We start from the raw sequence: 15883 nt of genomic DNA, 5'->3' as shown, positions 1-15883 counted from the left end.
CAGCTCCTCGCCCCTCTACTGTCAGCTCATCTGCTTGGTTCTTTTGCCTTTTCATCTTTTAATGGTTTGTTTTGAGGAATTTCCTCTTTCACTCTCTCTCTCTCCGTCGATGTGGCGTTGAGCGTTGCCATGGTAATCAGGTAGCGTATTGAGTGGTGTTTGTAGGGGAATGCTAGGAGAGGTTCCTCTGCGTAGGTTGTCCGTATTACAACTGTCTCTGCATGGCTATTCAATCACAATATGGAGCTATAGGGTTGGTGTGGACCGAAACAGTATTCCCTTTCACCTACATAGAAAACACTGTCCTCTGCTGTTGTCTGAGAGTTTCATTAACAATGGCTCAGTCATGCACATTAAAAGATCCTGTCAGGTGTTTAATACATCTGCATTTTACATTTAGGCAGCAGCATACCACCCTGCATCCCACTATGTTAGGCAGCAGCATACCACCCTGCATCCCACTATGTTAGGCAACAGCATACCACCCTGCATCCCACTATGTTAGGCAGCAGCATACCACCCTGCATCCCACTGTTAGGCAGCAGCATACCACCCTGCATCCCACTGTTAGGCAGCAGCATACCACCCTGCATCCCACTATGTTAGGCAACAGCATACCACCCTGCATCCCACTATGTTAGGCAGCAGCATACCACCCTGCATCCCACTGTTAGGCAGCAGCATACCACCCTGCATCCCACTATGTTAGGCAGCAGGATACCACCCTGCATCCCACTATGTTAGGCAGCAGCATACCACCCTGCATCCCACTATGTTAGGCAGCAGCATACCACCCTGCATCCCACTATGTTAGGCAGCAGGATACCACCCTGCATCCCACTATGTTAGGCAGCAGCATACCACCCTGCATCCCACTGTGTTAGGCAGCAGCATACCACCCTGCATCCTACTGTTAGGCAGCAGCATACCACCCTGCATCCCACTGCTGGCTTGCTTCTGAAGCTCAGCAGGGTTGGTCCTGGTCAGTCCCTAGATGGGAGACCAGATGCTGCTGGAAGTGATGTTGGAGGGCCAGTAGGAGGCACTCTTTCCCAATGCCCCAGGGCAGTGATTGGGGACATTGCCCTGTATAGGGTTGCCATCTTTCGGATGGGATGTTAGACTCTGTGGTCACTAAAGATCCCATGGCACTTATTGTAATAGTAGGGGTGTTAATCCCGGTATCCTGGCTAAATTCTCAATCTGGCTCTCATACTATAAGTCACCTAATCATCCCCAGCTTCCAATTGGTTCATTCATTCCCCTCCTCTCCCCTGTAACTATTCCCCAGGTAGAATGTGTTCTCAACTTGTAAAATAAAGGTTAAATAAATACGTTGTTGCTGTCGTAATATTGCCTCTGATTCAACTGTAAACCACAGCAGCAACATGTGTTGTGGTGGTTTGGATGAGATGGATCTGCCAGGGCAGGCCTAGATAGTATGACCTTGCTTTGTCTGCTCCTTCGTTGCTCTCGCTAATGGGCCACCTCAACCTCACGGAGCGATCGGAACGTTTTCAAAAATGGCATCCGAGGTCACGAGAGGGTCTTGGTCTAAACCCCCACCTCTCCTCACCCGTCCTCCCCCTCTCCACTTCCCCTCGGCCTTGTCTCTCTCTGATTAGAAAGTTATCTGCTCCAAGGCTCACTGCATTCCTGCCATTCCTGAGTCCTCACGGAACTAAAGTGGTTAAAGTTGTGTTGTTCTACTGACCCTCTCCTCTCTCATTTTCTCTGTCTTCTCTCCATTTGACCCTGTTAAAATCTGCCCCTCTCTCATTTTCTGTCTTCTCTCCGTTTGGCCGTTAAAATCTGCCCCTCTCTCATTTTTTGTCTTCTCTCCGTTTGGCCGTTAAAATCTGACACTCTCCTCTCATTTTTTGTCTTCTCTCCGTTTGGCCCTGTTAAAATCTGCCCTTCTCCTCATTTTCTCTGTCTTCTCTCCGTTTGGCCCTGTTAAAATCTGCCCCTCTCCTCATTTTCTCTGTCTTCTCTCCGTTTGGCCCTGTTAAAATCTGCCCCTCTCCTCTCTCATTTTCTCTGTCTTCTCTCTGTTTAGCCCTGTTAAAATCTGCCCCTCTCCTCTCTCATTTTCTCTGTCTTCTCTCCATTTGGCCCTGTTAAAATCTGCCTCTCATTTTCTCTGTCTTCTCTCTGTTTGGCCCTGTTAAAATCTGCCCCTCTCCTCTGGTACTGGTCTGGACAGGCAGGATGCAGTAATATTATAATAATCATCTAATCACAAAGGGTGAAAGCAGACTGAGGGTTAGTGTGGTGGGGGCCATCAGACTGCAGGGTTAGTGTGGTGGGGGCCAGCAGACTGAGGGTTAGTGTGGTGGAGACCATCAGACTGCAGGGTTAGTGTGGTGGAGACCATCAGACTGCAGGGTTAGTGTGGTGGAGACCATCAGACTGCAGGGTTAGTGTGGTGGAGACCATCAGACTGCAGGGTTAGTGTGGTGGGGACCATCAGACTGCAGGGTTAGTGTGGTGGAGACCATCAGACTGCAGGGTTAGTGTGGTGGGGGCCATCAGACTGCAGGGTTAGTGTGGTGGGGACCATCAGACTGAGGGTTAGTGTGGTGGGGGCCATCAGACTGCAGGGTTAGTGTGGTGGGGACCATCAGACTGCAGGGTTAGTGTGGTGGAGACCATCAGACTGCAGGGTTAGTGTGGTGGGGGCCATCAGACTGCAGGGTTAGTGTGGTGGGGACCATCAGACTGAGGGTTAGTGTGGTGGGGGCCATCAGACTGCAGGGTTAGTGTGGTGGGGACCATCAGACTGCAGGGTTAGTGTGGCGGGGACCATCAGACTGCAGGGTTAGTGTGGTGGAGACCATCAGACTGCAGGGTTAGTGTGGTGGGGGCCATCAGACTGCAGGGTTAGTGTGGTGGGGACCATCAGACTGCAGGGTTAGTGTGGTGGGGACCATCAGACTGCAGGGTTAGTGTGGTGGGGACCATCAGACTGCAGGGTTAGTGTGGTGGGGACCATCAGACTGCAGGGTTAGTGTGGTGGAGACCATCAGACTGCAGGGTTAGTGTGGTGGAGACCATCAGACTGCAGGGTTAGTGTGGTGGGGACCATCAGACTGCAGGGTTAGTGTGGTGGGGGCCATCAGACTGCAGGGTTAGTGTGGTGGAGACCATCAGACTGCAGGGTTAGTGTGGTGGAGACCATCAGACTGCAGGGTTAGTGTGGTGGAGACCATCAGACTGAGAGGATATTTCTGTTTACTGTTGGTGACTCCCTGTTCTTTCTCCTCCCTACTCCCTCCCCATCTCTCCTCCCTCTACCTCTCTCTCTCTCTACCTCCCCACCTCTCTCTCCCTCCTCACCTCCACCTCCCTCTACCTCCCCACCTCTCTCTCTCTCTTCCTCCCCATCTCTCTACCTCTCTCCCTCCCACCTCTCTCCTCTCTCTTTCTCCCTCCCCACCTCTCTCTCCCTCCCCACCTCTCTCTCCCTCCCCACCTCTCTCTCCTCTCCCTCCCCACCTCTCTCTCCCTCCCCACCTCTCTCTTCCTCCCCACCTCTCTCTTCCTCCCCACCTCTCTCTTCCTCCCCACCTCTCTCTCCCTCCCCACCTCTCTCTCCCTCCCCACCTCTCTCTCCCTCCCCACCTCTCTCTCTCCTCTCTCCTCTCTCTCCCTCCCCACCTCTCTCCCTCTTCTCTCCTCTCTCTCCCTCCCCACCTCTCTCCTCTTCTCTCCTCTCTCTCCCTCCCCACCTCTCTCTCCTCTCTCTCCCTCCACACCTCTCCCTCCCCACCTCTCTCTCCTCTCTCTCCCTCCCCACCTCTCTCTCCTCTCTCCTCTGTTCCTCCTCTCTGCCCCCTCAATCCCCTCAGCATGTATGCTTTCCATGCAGTAGACAATCAGCACCTCCAGTTCTTGTGGGATTGGACCCAGCACAACCTGACCATCCGGGCCGGGAAACTGTTCTTCCGATCCAACCCTAAACTCTGCATGTCGGAGATCCGGAAGATGTGGCAGAGGACGGGCATCACAGAGAAGTTTGAGGAGGACGACTTCAGGAACAACGGAGACCGAGCAAGCTGTACGATACTTTATTTATATTATACTGTACTGTACGGCTCTATGATATTATACTGTACTATACAACTCTATGATATTATATTGTACAGCTCTATGATATTATACTGTACTGTACGGCTCTATGATATTATATTGTACAGCTCTATGATATTATACTGTACAGCTCTATGATATTATACTGTACTGTACGGCTCTATGATATTATACTGTACAGCTCTATGATATTATACTGTACTATACAGCTCTATGATATTATACTGTACTATACAGCTCTATGATATTATACTGTACTATACAGCTCTATGATATTATACTGTACAGCTCTATGATATTATACTGTACTATACAGCTCTATGATATTATACTGTACAGCTCTATGATATTATACTGTACTATACAGCTCTATGATAATATACTGTACAGCTCTATGATATTATACTGTACTATACAGCTCTATGATATTATACTGTACTATACAGCTCTATGATATTATACTGTACTATACAGCTCTATGATATTATACTGTACTATACAGCTCTATGATATTATACTGTACAGCTCTATGATATTATACTGTACTATACAGCTCTATGATATTATACTGTACTATACAGCTCTATGATATTATACTGTACAGCTCTATGATATTATACTGTACAGCTCTATGATATTATACTGTACTATACAGCTCTATGATATTATACTGTACAGCTCTATGATATTATACTGTACTATACAGCTCTATTATATTATACTGTACTATACAGCTCTATGATATTATACTGTACAGCTCTATGATATTATACTGTACTATACAGCTCTATTATATTATACTGTACTATACAGCTCTATGATATTATACTGTACGGCTCTATGATATTATACTGTACTATACAGCTCTATGATATTATACTGTACAGCTCTATGATATTATACTGTACTGTACAGCTCTGATATTACACTGTACGGCTCTATGATATTATACTGTACTATACAGCTCTATGATATTATACTGTACTGTACGGCTCTATGATATTATACTGTACTGTACAGCTCTATGATATTATATTATACTGTACAGCTCTATGATATTATACTGTACGGCTCTATGATATTATACTGTACTATACAGCTCTATGATATTATACTGTACAGCTCTATGATATTATACTGTACTATACAGCTCTATGATATTATACTGTACTGTACAGCTCTATGATATTATACTGTACTGTACAGCTCTGATATTATACTGTACGGCTCTATGATATTATACTGTACTATACAGCTCTATGATATTATACTGTACTGTACGGCTCTATGATATTATACTGTACTGTACAGCTCTATGATATTATACTGTACTATACAGCTCTATGATATTATACTGTACAGCTCTATGATATTATACTGTACTATACAGCTCTATGATATTATACTGTACTGTACAGCTCTATGATATTATACTGTACTATACAGCTCTATGATATTATACTGTACAGCTCTATGATATTATACTGTACAGCTCTATGATATTATACTGTACTGTACAGCTCTATGATATTATACTGTACTATACAGCTCTATGATATTATACTGTACTATACAGCTCTATGATATTATACTGTACTATACAGCTCTATGATATTATACTGTACAGCTCTATGATATTATACTGTACTGTACAGCTCTATGATATTATACTGTACAGCTCTATGATATTATACTGTACTATACAGCTCTATGATATTATACTGTACAGCTCTATGATATTATACTGTACTATACAGCTCTATGATATTATACTGTACAGCTCTATGATATTATACTATACAGCTCTATGATATTATACTGTACAGCTCTATGATATTATACTGTACGGCTCTATGATATTATACTGTACGGCTCTATGATATTATACTGTACTATACAGCTCTATGATATTATACTGTACAGCTCTATGATATTATACTGTACGGCTCTATGATATTATACTGTACTGTACGGCTCTATGATATTATACTGTACAGCTCTATGATATTATACTATACAGCTCTATGATATTATATTGTACTGTACGGCTCTATGATATTATACTGTACAGCTCTATGATATTATACTATACAGCTCTATGATATTATACTGTACAGCTCTATGATATTATACTGTACGGCTCTATGATATTATACTGTACTGTACGGCTCTATGATATTATACTGTACTATACGGCTCTATGATATTATACTGTACTATACAGCTCTATGATATTATACTGTACTATACAGCTCTATGATATTATACTGTACAGCTCTATGATATTATACTGTACTATACAGCTCTATGATATTATACTGTACTATACAGCTCTATGATATTATACTGTACAGCTCTATGATATTATACTGTACAGCTCTATGATATTATACTGTACTGTACGGCTCTATGATATTATACTGTACAGCTCTATGATATTATACTATACAGCTCTATGATATTATACTGTACAGCTCTATGATATTATACTGTACGGCTCTATGATATTATACTGTACGGCTCTATGATATTATACTGTACGGCTCTATGATATTATACTGTACGGCTCTATGATATTATACTGTACTGTACGGCTCTATGATATTATACTGTACAGCTCTATGATATTATACTATACAGCTCTATGATATTATACTGTACAGCTCTATGATATTATACTGTACTGTACAGCTCTATGATATTATACTGTACTATACGGCTCTATGATATTATACTGTACTATACAGCTCTATGATATTATACTGTACTATACATCTCTATGATATTATACTGTACAGCTCTATGATATTATACTGTACTTTACAGCTCTATGATATTATACTGTACTGTACAGCTCTGATATTATACTGTACAGCTCGATGATATTATACTGTACTATACAGCTCTATGATATTATACTGTACAGCTCTATGATATTATACTGTACAGCTCTATGATATTATATTGTACAGCTCTATGATATTGTACTATACAGCTCTATGATATTATACTGTACTATACAGCTCTATGATATTATACTGTACTATACAGCTCTATGATATTATACTGTACAGCTCTATGATATTATACTGTACTGTACAGCTCTATGATATTATACTGTACAGCTCTATGATATTATACTGTACTATACTGCTCTATGATATTATACTGTACAGCTCTATGATATTATACTGTACAGCTCTATGATATTATACTGTACTATACTGCTCTATGATATTATACTGTACAGCTCTATGATATTATACTGTACTATACAGCTCTATGATATTATACTGTACTATACTGCTCTATGATATTGTACTATACAGCTCTATGATATTATACTGTACTATACAGCTCTATGATATTATACTTTACAGCTCTATGATATTATACTGTACTATACAGCTCTATGATATTATACTGTACTGTACAGCTCAATGATATTATACTGTACAGCTCTATGATATTATACTGTACAGCTCTATGATATTGTACTATACAGCTCTATGATATTATACTGTACAGCTCTATGATATTATACTGTACTATACAGCTCTATGGTATTATACTGTACTGTACAGCTCTATGATATTATATTGTACTATACAGCTCTATGATATTATACTGTACAGCTCTATGATATTATACTGTACTGTACAGCTCTATGATATTATACTGTACTGTACGGCTCTATGATATTATACTGTACTATACAGCTCTATGATATTATACTGTACTATACAGCTCTATGATATTATACTGTACTATACAGCTCTATGATATTATACTGTACTATACAGCTCTATGATATTGTACTGTACTATACAGCTCTATGATATTATACTGTACTATACAGCTCTATGATATTATACTGTACTATACAGCTCTATGATATTATACTGTACAGCTCTATGATATTATACTGTACAGCTCTATGATATTATACTGTACAGCTCTATGATATTTTACTGTACTGTACAGCTCTATGATATTATACTGTACTATACAGCTCTATGATATTATACTGTACTATACAGCTCTATGATATTATACTGTACTATACAGCTCTATGATATTATACTGTACTATACAGCTCTATGATATTGTACTGTACTATACAGCTCTATGATATTATACTGTACTATACAGCTCTATGATATTATACTGTACTATACAGCTCTATGATATTATACTGTACAGCTCTATGATATTATACTGTACAGCTCTATGATATTTTACTGTACTGTACAGCTCTATGATATTTTACTGTACTGTACAGCTCTATGATATTATACTGTACTGTACAGCTCTATGATATTATACTGTACTGTACAGCTCTATGATATTATACTATACTGTACTGCTCTATGATATTATACTGTACAGCTCTATGATATTATACTGTACTATACAGCTCTATGATATTATACTGTACAGCTCTATGATATTATACTATACAGCTCTATGATATTATACTGTACAGCTCTATGATATTATACTGTACTATACAGCTCTATGATATTATACTATACAGCTCTATGATATTATACTGTACAGCTCTATGATATTATACTGTACAGCTCTATGATATTATACTGTACAGCTCAATGATATTATACTGTACTATACAGCTCTATGATATTATACTGTACAGCTCTATGATATTATACTGTACAGCTCTATGATATTATACTGTACAGCTCTATGATATTATACTGTACTGTACGGCTCTATGATATTTTACTTTATATTAATCTATACTGTACTATACAGCTCTATTATACTATACTTTATATTTAACAGCTCTATGATACCATACGTTATATTTAACAGCTCTATACTATACAGCTCTATGATACTATACTTTATACTATAATCTACAGCTCTGATACTTTACTCTATACTATAATTTAATATACAGCTCTATGATACTATACTTTATATTAAACAGCTCTATGATACTATACTTTATATTATACTATACTGCTCTGATATTATACTTTATATTATACTGTAGCATACAGCTCTGATACTTTACTTTATACTATACTAGACTATACAGCTGCAATATATTATACTTGATATTATACTATACAGCTCTATGATAATTAACTTTATATTAAACAGCTCTATGATACTATACTTTTATTATAGTATACTTTATATTAAACAGCTCTATGATACAATACTTTATATTATACTATACTAGACTATACAGCTGCAATATATTATACTATACAGCTCTATGAAACTTTATATTAAACAGCTCTATGATACAATACTTTATATTATACTATACTAGACTATACAGCTGCAATATATTATACTATACAGCTCTATGAAACTTTATATTAAACAGCTCTATGATACTTTACTTTATAATATACTGTACTATACAGCTCTATGATCCTGTACTTTATATTATACTGTACTACACTATACAGCTCTATAATACTATACTTTATATTAAACCTTTTTAGTTACTACATGGCAGTACCAGTCAAGTTTGGACACCTACTCATTCAAGTTTTCTTTTTTAGTTTTGCTATTTTCTACATTAGTGAAAACATCCAAACTATGAAATAACACATATGCAATTATGAAGTAACTAAAAAAGTTCAACAAATCAAAATATAGATTTTAGATTTTAGATTCTTCAAAGTAGCCACCCTTTGCCTTGATGACAGCTTAGCACACTCTTGGCATTCTCTCAACCAGCTTCATGAGGAATACTTTTCCAACGGTCTTGAAGGAGTTCCCACATATGCTGAGCACTTGTTGTCTTTTTTTCCTTCACTCTGCGGTCCAACTCATCCCAAACCATATCAATTGGGTTGAGGTCAGGTGATTGTGGAGGCCAGGTCATCTGATGCAGCACTCCATCACTCTCCTTCTTGGTCAAATAGTCCTTACACAGCCTGAAGGTGTGTTGGGTCATTGTCCTGTTGAAAAACAAATAATAGTCCCACTAAGCGCAAACCAGATGGGATGGCATATCGCTGCAGAATGCTGTGGTAGCCATGCTGGTTTATTCTAACTAAATCAGTGTCACCAGCAAAGCATCCCCACACCATCACACCACCTACTCCATGCTTCACGATGGAAACTACACATGCAGAGATCATCCGTTCACCTACTCTGCATCGCACAAAGACATCACACTTCCTACTCCATGCTTCACGGTGGGAACCACACATGCAGAGATCATCCGTTCACCTACTCTGCATCGCACAAAGACATGGCGGTTGGAACCAAAAATCTCAAATTTGGACTCATCAGACCAAAGGACAGATTTCCACCGGTCTAATGTCCATTGGTCATGTTCCTTGGCCCAAGCAAGTCTTTTTCTTATTGGTGTCCTTTAGTAGTGGTTTCTCTGCAGCAATTCGATCATGAAGTCCTGATTCACACAGTCTCCTCTGAACAGTTGATGTTGAGATGTTTTTGTTACTTGAACTGGGCTGCAATCTGAGGTGCAGTCAACGCTAATGAACTTATCCTCGGCAGCAGAGGTAACGCTGGGTCTTCCTTTCCTGTGGCAGTCCTCACGAGAGCCAGTTTCATCATAGCACTTGATGGTTTTTGCGACTGCACTTGAAGAAACTTTCAAAGTTCTTGAAATGTTCCGATTGACTGTCATTTCTCTTTGCTTATTTGAGTTGTTCTTTTGATAACGTGGACTTGTTCTTTTAGGAAATAGGGATATCTTCTGTATACCACCCCTACCTTGTCACAACACAACGGATTGGCTCAAATGCATTGAGAAGGAAAGAAATTACACAAATTAGCATTTTAACAAGGCACACCTGTTAATTGAAATGCATTCCAAGTGACTACATCGTGAAGCTGGTTGAGAGAATGCCAGAGTGTGCCGAGCTGTCATCAAGGCAAAGGGTGGCTTCTTTGAAGAATTTGAAATATATTTTGATCAGTTTAACACTTTTTTGTTTACTACGTGATTCCATACACATGTCATTTCATAGTATATACTGCATGGTTCAGCCATGTCCATTCATTGAAACAATAGCTGTGTACTGCATGTGGAGTGGCAGGTAGCCTAGTGGTTAGAGCATTGGGCCAGTAACTGAAGGGTTGCTAGATCAAATCCCCGAGCTGACAAGGTAAAAATATGTTGTTCTGCCCCTGATCAATGCAGGAAGAAAAATAAGACTTGCCTAAAAGGTCAAATAAATAAATGTTTCAGCCATGTCCATTCGTTGAAGAAATAGTTGTGTACTGCATGGTTCAGCCCACACCATATTGCCCTCGACTGTTTGATCTCACCACTGAGACAATGTGATGGGCTGGTTTGATCTCAACACTGAGACAATGTGATGGGCTGGTTTGATCTCAACACTGAGACAATGTGATGGGCTGGTTTGATCTCAACACTGAGACAATGTAATGGGCTGGTTTGATCTCAACACTGAGACAATGTAATGGGCTGGTTTGATCTCAACACTGAGACAATGTAATGGGCTGGTTTGATCTCAACACCGAGACAATGTAATAGGCTGGTTTGATGAGATGTTTCTAAGCACCTGTATGATTAGGGCTGATCGTTGTGATTGGTTGTATTCTCCAGGTGAGCTGACTGGTTGTGATTTGTTGCCAGGTGAACAGGCTGTGTAAATTGTGTGATTGGTTGTGTTCACCAGGTGAGAGTAAGATCTTGCGGTTCAAGTCCAACAGTACGATGTCTAACCGTATCAAAGTGACCTGGCAGCGCTACAGACCCCCAGACTATAGAGACCTCATCTCATTCATACTATACTACAAGGAGGCGTAAGTTACTCTACATTCAGTCTGTCTGTACTTCCTCTATATCCTAGAACATCCTCTAACCCATCACTCTACTTCCTCTATATCTAACCTTAACCCATCAGTCTGTCTGTACTTCCTCTATATCCTCTAACCCATCACTCTACTTCCTCTATATCTAACCCTAACCCATCAGTCTCTCTCTACTCCCTCTATATCCTCTAACCCATCAGTCTGTCTCTACTTCCTCTATATCCTCTAACCCATCAGTCTCTCTCTACTTCCTCTATATCCTCTAACCCATCAGTCTGTCTGTACTTCCTCTATATCCTCTAACCCATCAGTCTATCTACTTCCTCTATATCCTCTAACCCATCAGTCTATCTACTTTCTCTATATCCTCTAACCCATCAGTCTCTCTACTTCCTCTATATCCTCTAACCCATCAGTCTCTCTACTTCCTCTATATCCTAGAACATTCTCTAACCCATCAGTCTGTCTGTACTTCCTCTATATCCTAGAACATCCTCTAACCCATCACTCTACTTCATCTATATCTAACCCTAACCCATCAGTCTGTCTCTACTTCCTCTATATCCCCTAACCCATCAGTCTCTCTGTACTTCCTCTATATCCTCTAACCCATCAGTCTCTCTACTTCCTCTATATCCTAGAACATCACCTAACCCATCAGTCTGTCTTTACTTCCTCTATATCCTCTAACCCATCAGTCTGTCTCTACTTTCTCTATATAATCCCTAACCCATCAGTCTGTCTCTACTTCCTCTATATCCTCTAACCCATCAGTCTGTCTGTACTTCCTCTATATCCTCTAACCCATCAGTCTGTCTGTACTTCCTCTATATCCTCTAACCCATCAGTCTCTCTCTACTTCCTCTATATCCTCTAACCCATCAGTCTCTCTCTACTTCCTCTATATCCTCTAACCCATCAGTCTGTCTGTACTTCCTCTATATCCTCTAACCCATCAGTCTGTCTCTACTTCCTCTATATCCTCTGACCCATCAGTCTGTCTCGACTTCCTCTATATCCTCTAACCCATCAGTCTCTCTCTACTTCCTCTATATCCTCTAACCCATCAGTCTGTCTGTACTTCCTCTATATCCTCTAACCCATCAGTCTGTCTCTACTTCCTCTATATCCCCTAACCCATCAGTCTGTCTCTACTTCCTCTATCCCCTAACCCATCAGTCTGTCTCTAATTCCTCTATATCCTCTAACCATCAGTCTGGCTCTACTTCCTCTATATCCTCTATATCCCCTAACCCATCAGTCTGGCTCTACTTCCTCTATATCCTCTATATCCCCTAACCCATCAGTCTGTCTCTACTTCCTCTATATCCCCTAACTCATCAGTCTGGCTCTACTTCCTCTATATCCTCTATATTCCCTAACCCATCAGTATGGCTCTACTTCCTCTATATCCTCTATATCCCCTAACCCATCAGTCAGCCTCTACTTCCTCTATATCCTCTGACCCATCAGTCTGTCTCTACTTCCTCTATATCCTCTATATCCCCTAACCCATCAGTCAGCCTCTACTTCCTCTATATCCTCTGACCCATCAGTCTGTCTCTACTTCCTCTATATCCTCTATATCCTCTGACCCATCAGTCTCTCTCTACTTCCTCTACTTCCTCTATATCCTCTAACCCATCAGTCTCTCTACTTCCTCTATATCCTCTAACCCTAACCCATCAGTCTGGCTCTACTTCCTCTATATCCTCTAACCCATCAGTCTGCCTCTACTTCCTCTATATCCTCTAACCCATCAGTCTGCCTCTGCTTCCTCTATATCCTCTAAGCCATCAGTCTGCCTCTGCTTCCTCTATATCCTCTAACCCATCAGTCTGCCTCTACTTCCTCTATATCCTCTAACCCATCAGTCTGCCTCTACTTCCTCTATATCCTCTAACCCATGCGTCTCCCTCTCCTCCAGTGCGTACCAGAACATCACAGAGTTTGACGGCCAGGACGGTTGTGGCTCCAACAGTTGGAACATGGTGGACGTGGACCTTCCCCAGGAGAAGAATTCTGACCCGGGGGTTCTACTGTCGCCTCTCAAGCCCTGGACCCAGTACGCCATCTACGTCAAGGCCATCACTCTGGTGGCAGAGGATAGACACATCCTGGGAGCCAAGAGTGAAGTAGTCTACATCAGAACCAGCCCCTCAGGTAAAGGACAGGGGTGGAGGGGTTAGACATCCTGGGAGCCAAGAGTGAAGTAGTCTACATCAGAACCAGCCCCTCAGGTAAAGGACAGGGGTGTGGGGTGTAGGGGTTAGGGGGGAGGGGTTAGACATCCTGGGAGCCAAGAGTGAAGTAGTCTACATCAGAACCAGCCTCTCAGGTAAAGGACAGGGGTGGAGGGGTTAGGGTGGGGGGGTTAGGGTGGAGGGTTTAGGGGTTAGGGTGGAGGGGTTAGACATCCTGGGAGCCAAGAGTGAAGTAGTCTACATCAGAACCAGCCCCTCAGGTAAAGGACAGGGGTGTAGGGGTTAGGGTGGAGGGGTTAGGGTAGAGGGGTTAGACATCCTGGGAGCCAAGAGTGAAGTAGTCTACATCAGGACCAGCCCCTCAGGTAAAGGACAGGGGTGTAGGGGTTAGGGTGGAGGGTGTAGTGGTTAGGGTGGAGGGGTTAGGGTGTAGTGGTTAGGGTGGAGGGGTTAGGGTGGAGGGGTTAGGGTGGAGGGGTTAGGGTGGAGGGGTTAGGGTGTAGGGTGTAGGGGTTAGGGTGTAGGGTTTATTGATTAAGAACAGACCTGATGTATAATATGGGGGGTTGGGTAGCAGAGCTCTAGGAAGTACTGTCACAAGGCCCAGTTACCATCTTTAAATCTTTCTGTTTCCTGTAGAGCCGTCCATGCCCCTGGATGTGAGAACTGTTATAATCTGTTTCCTGTAGAGCCGTCCATGTCCCTGGATGTGAGAACTGTTATAATCTGTTTCCTGTAGAGCCGTCCATGTCCCTGGATGTGAGAACTGTTATAATCTGTTTCCTGTAGAGCCGTCCATGTCCCTGGATGTGAGAACTGTTATAATCTGTTTCCTGTAGAGCCGTCCATGCCCCTGGATGTGAGAACTGTTATAATATAATCTGTTTCCTGTAGAGCCGTCCATGTCCCTGGATGTGAGAACTGTTATAATCTGTTTCCTGTAGAGCCGTCCATGCCCCTGGATGTGAGAACTGTTATAATCTGTTTCCTGTAGAGCCGTCCATGTCCCTGGATGTGAGAACTGTTATAATCTGTTTCCTGTAGAGCCGTCCATGCCCCTGGATGTGAGAACTGTTATAATCTGTTTCCTGTAGAGCTGTCCATGCCCCTGGATGTGAGAACTGTTATAATCTGTTTCCTGTAGAGCCGTCCATGTCCCTGGATGTGAGAACTGTTATAATCTGTTTCCTGTAGAGCCGTCCATGCCCCTGGATGTGAGAACTGTTATAATCTGTTTCCTGTAGAGCCTTCCATGCCCCTGGATGTGAGAACATACTCTAACTCCTCTACCAACCTGGTGGTCCGCTGGTCTCCCCCTGCCTCCCCCAACGGGAACCACACCTATTACCTGGTCCGCTGGCAGCAACAGGCTGAAGACAGAGAGCTATACCAACACAACTACTGCTCTAAAGGTCAGTACCCTGACCCCTCCACCCTGACCCCTCCACCCTGACTCATACACCCTGACCCATACACCCTGACCCCTTCACCCTGACCCCTACACCCTGACCCCTACACCCTGACTCATACACCCTGACCCCTCCACCCTGACTCATACACCCTGACCCATACACCCTGACCCCTCCACCCTGACCCCTACACCCTGACCCCTCCACCCTGACTCATACACCCTGACCCATACACCCTGACCCCTCCACCCTGACCCCTCCACCCTGACTCATACACCCTGACTCATACACCCTGACCCATACACCCTGACCCATACACCCTGACCCATACACCCTGACCCCTCCACCCTGACCCCTCGACCATAACCCCTCCACCCTGAC

General features: G+C 42.3%; 1 protein-coding gene across 1 annotated transcript in view; it reads left to right on the top strand.

Annotated features, from left to right (window-relative positions):
• Positions 1-15883, top strand: part of LOC139384630 (insulin-like growth factor 1 receptor) — a 115152-nt gene that overhangs the window by 54594 nt on the left and 44675 nt on the right. The window contains exons 7-10 of the mRNA XM_071129446.1: positions 3852-4060; positions 11754-11880; positions 13817-14052; positions 15338-15505. Coding sequence (XP_070985547.1) covers positions 3852-4060; positions 11754-11880; positions 13817-14052; positions 15338-15505 — 740 coding nt within the window. The remainder of the gene's footprint in view (positions 1-3851; positions 4061-11753; positions 11881-13816; positions 14053-15337; positions 15506-15883) is intronic.

Source organism: Oncorhynchus clarkii, chromosome 26 (assembly GCF_045791955.1).
Source record: "Oncorhynchus clarkii lewisi isolate Uvic-CL-2024 chromosome 26, UVic_Ocla_1.0, whole genome shotgun sequence".
Lineage (NCBI taxonomy): Eukaryota > Metazoa > Chordata > Actinopteri > Salmoniformes > Salmonidae > Oncorhynchus > Oncorhynchus clarkii.
The sequence above is the reverse complement of the archived record's forward strand: the minus strand, read 5'-3'. Positions and strand labels throughout refer to the sequence as shown.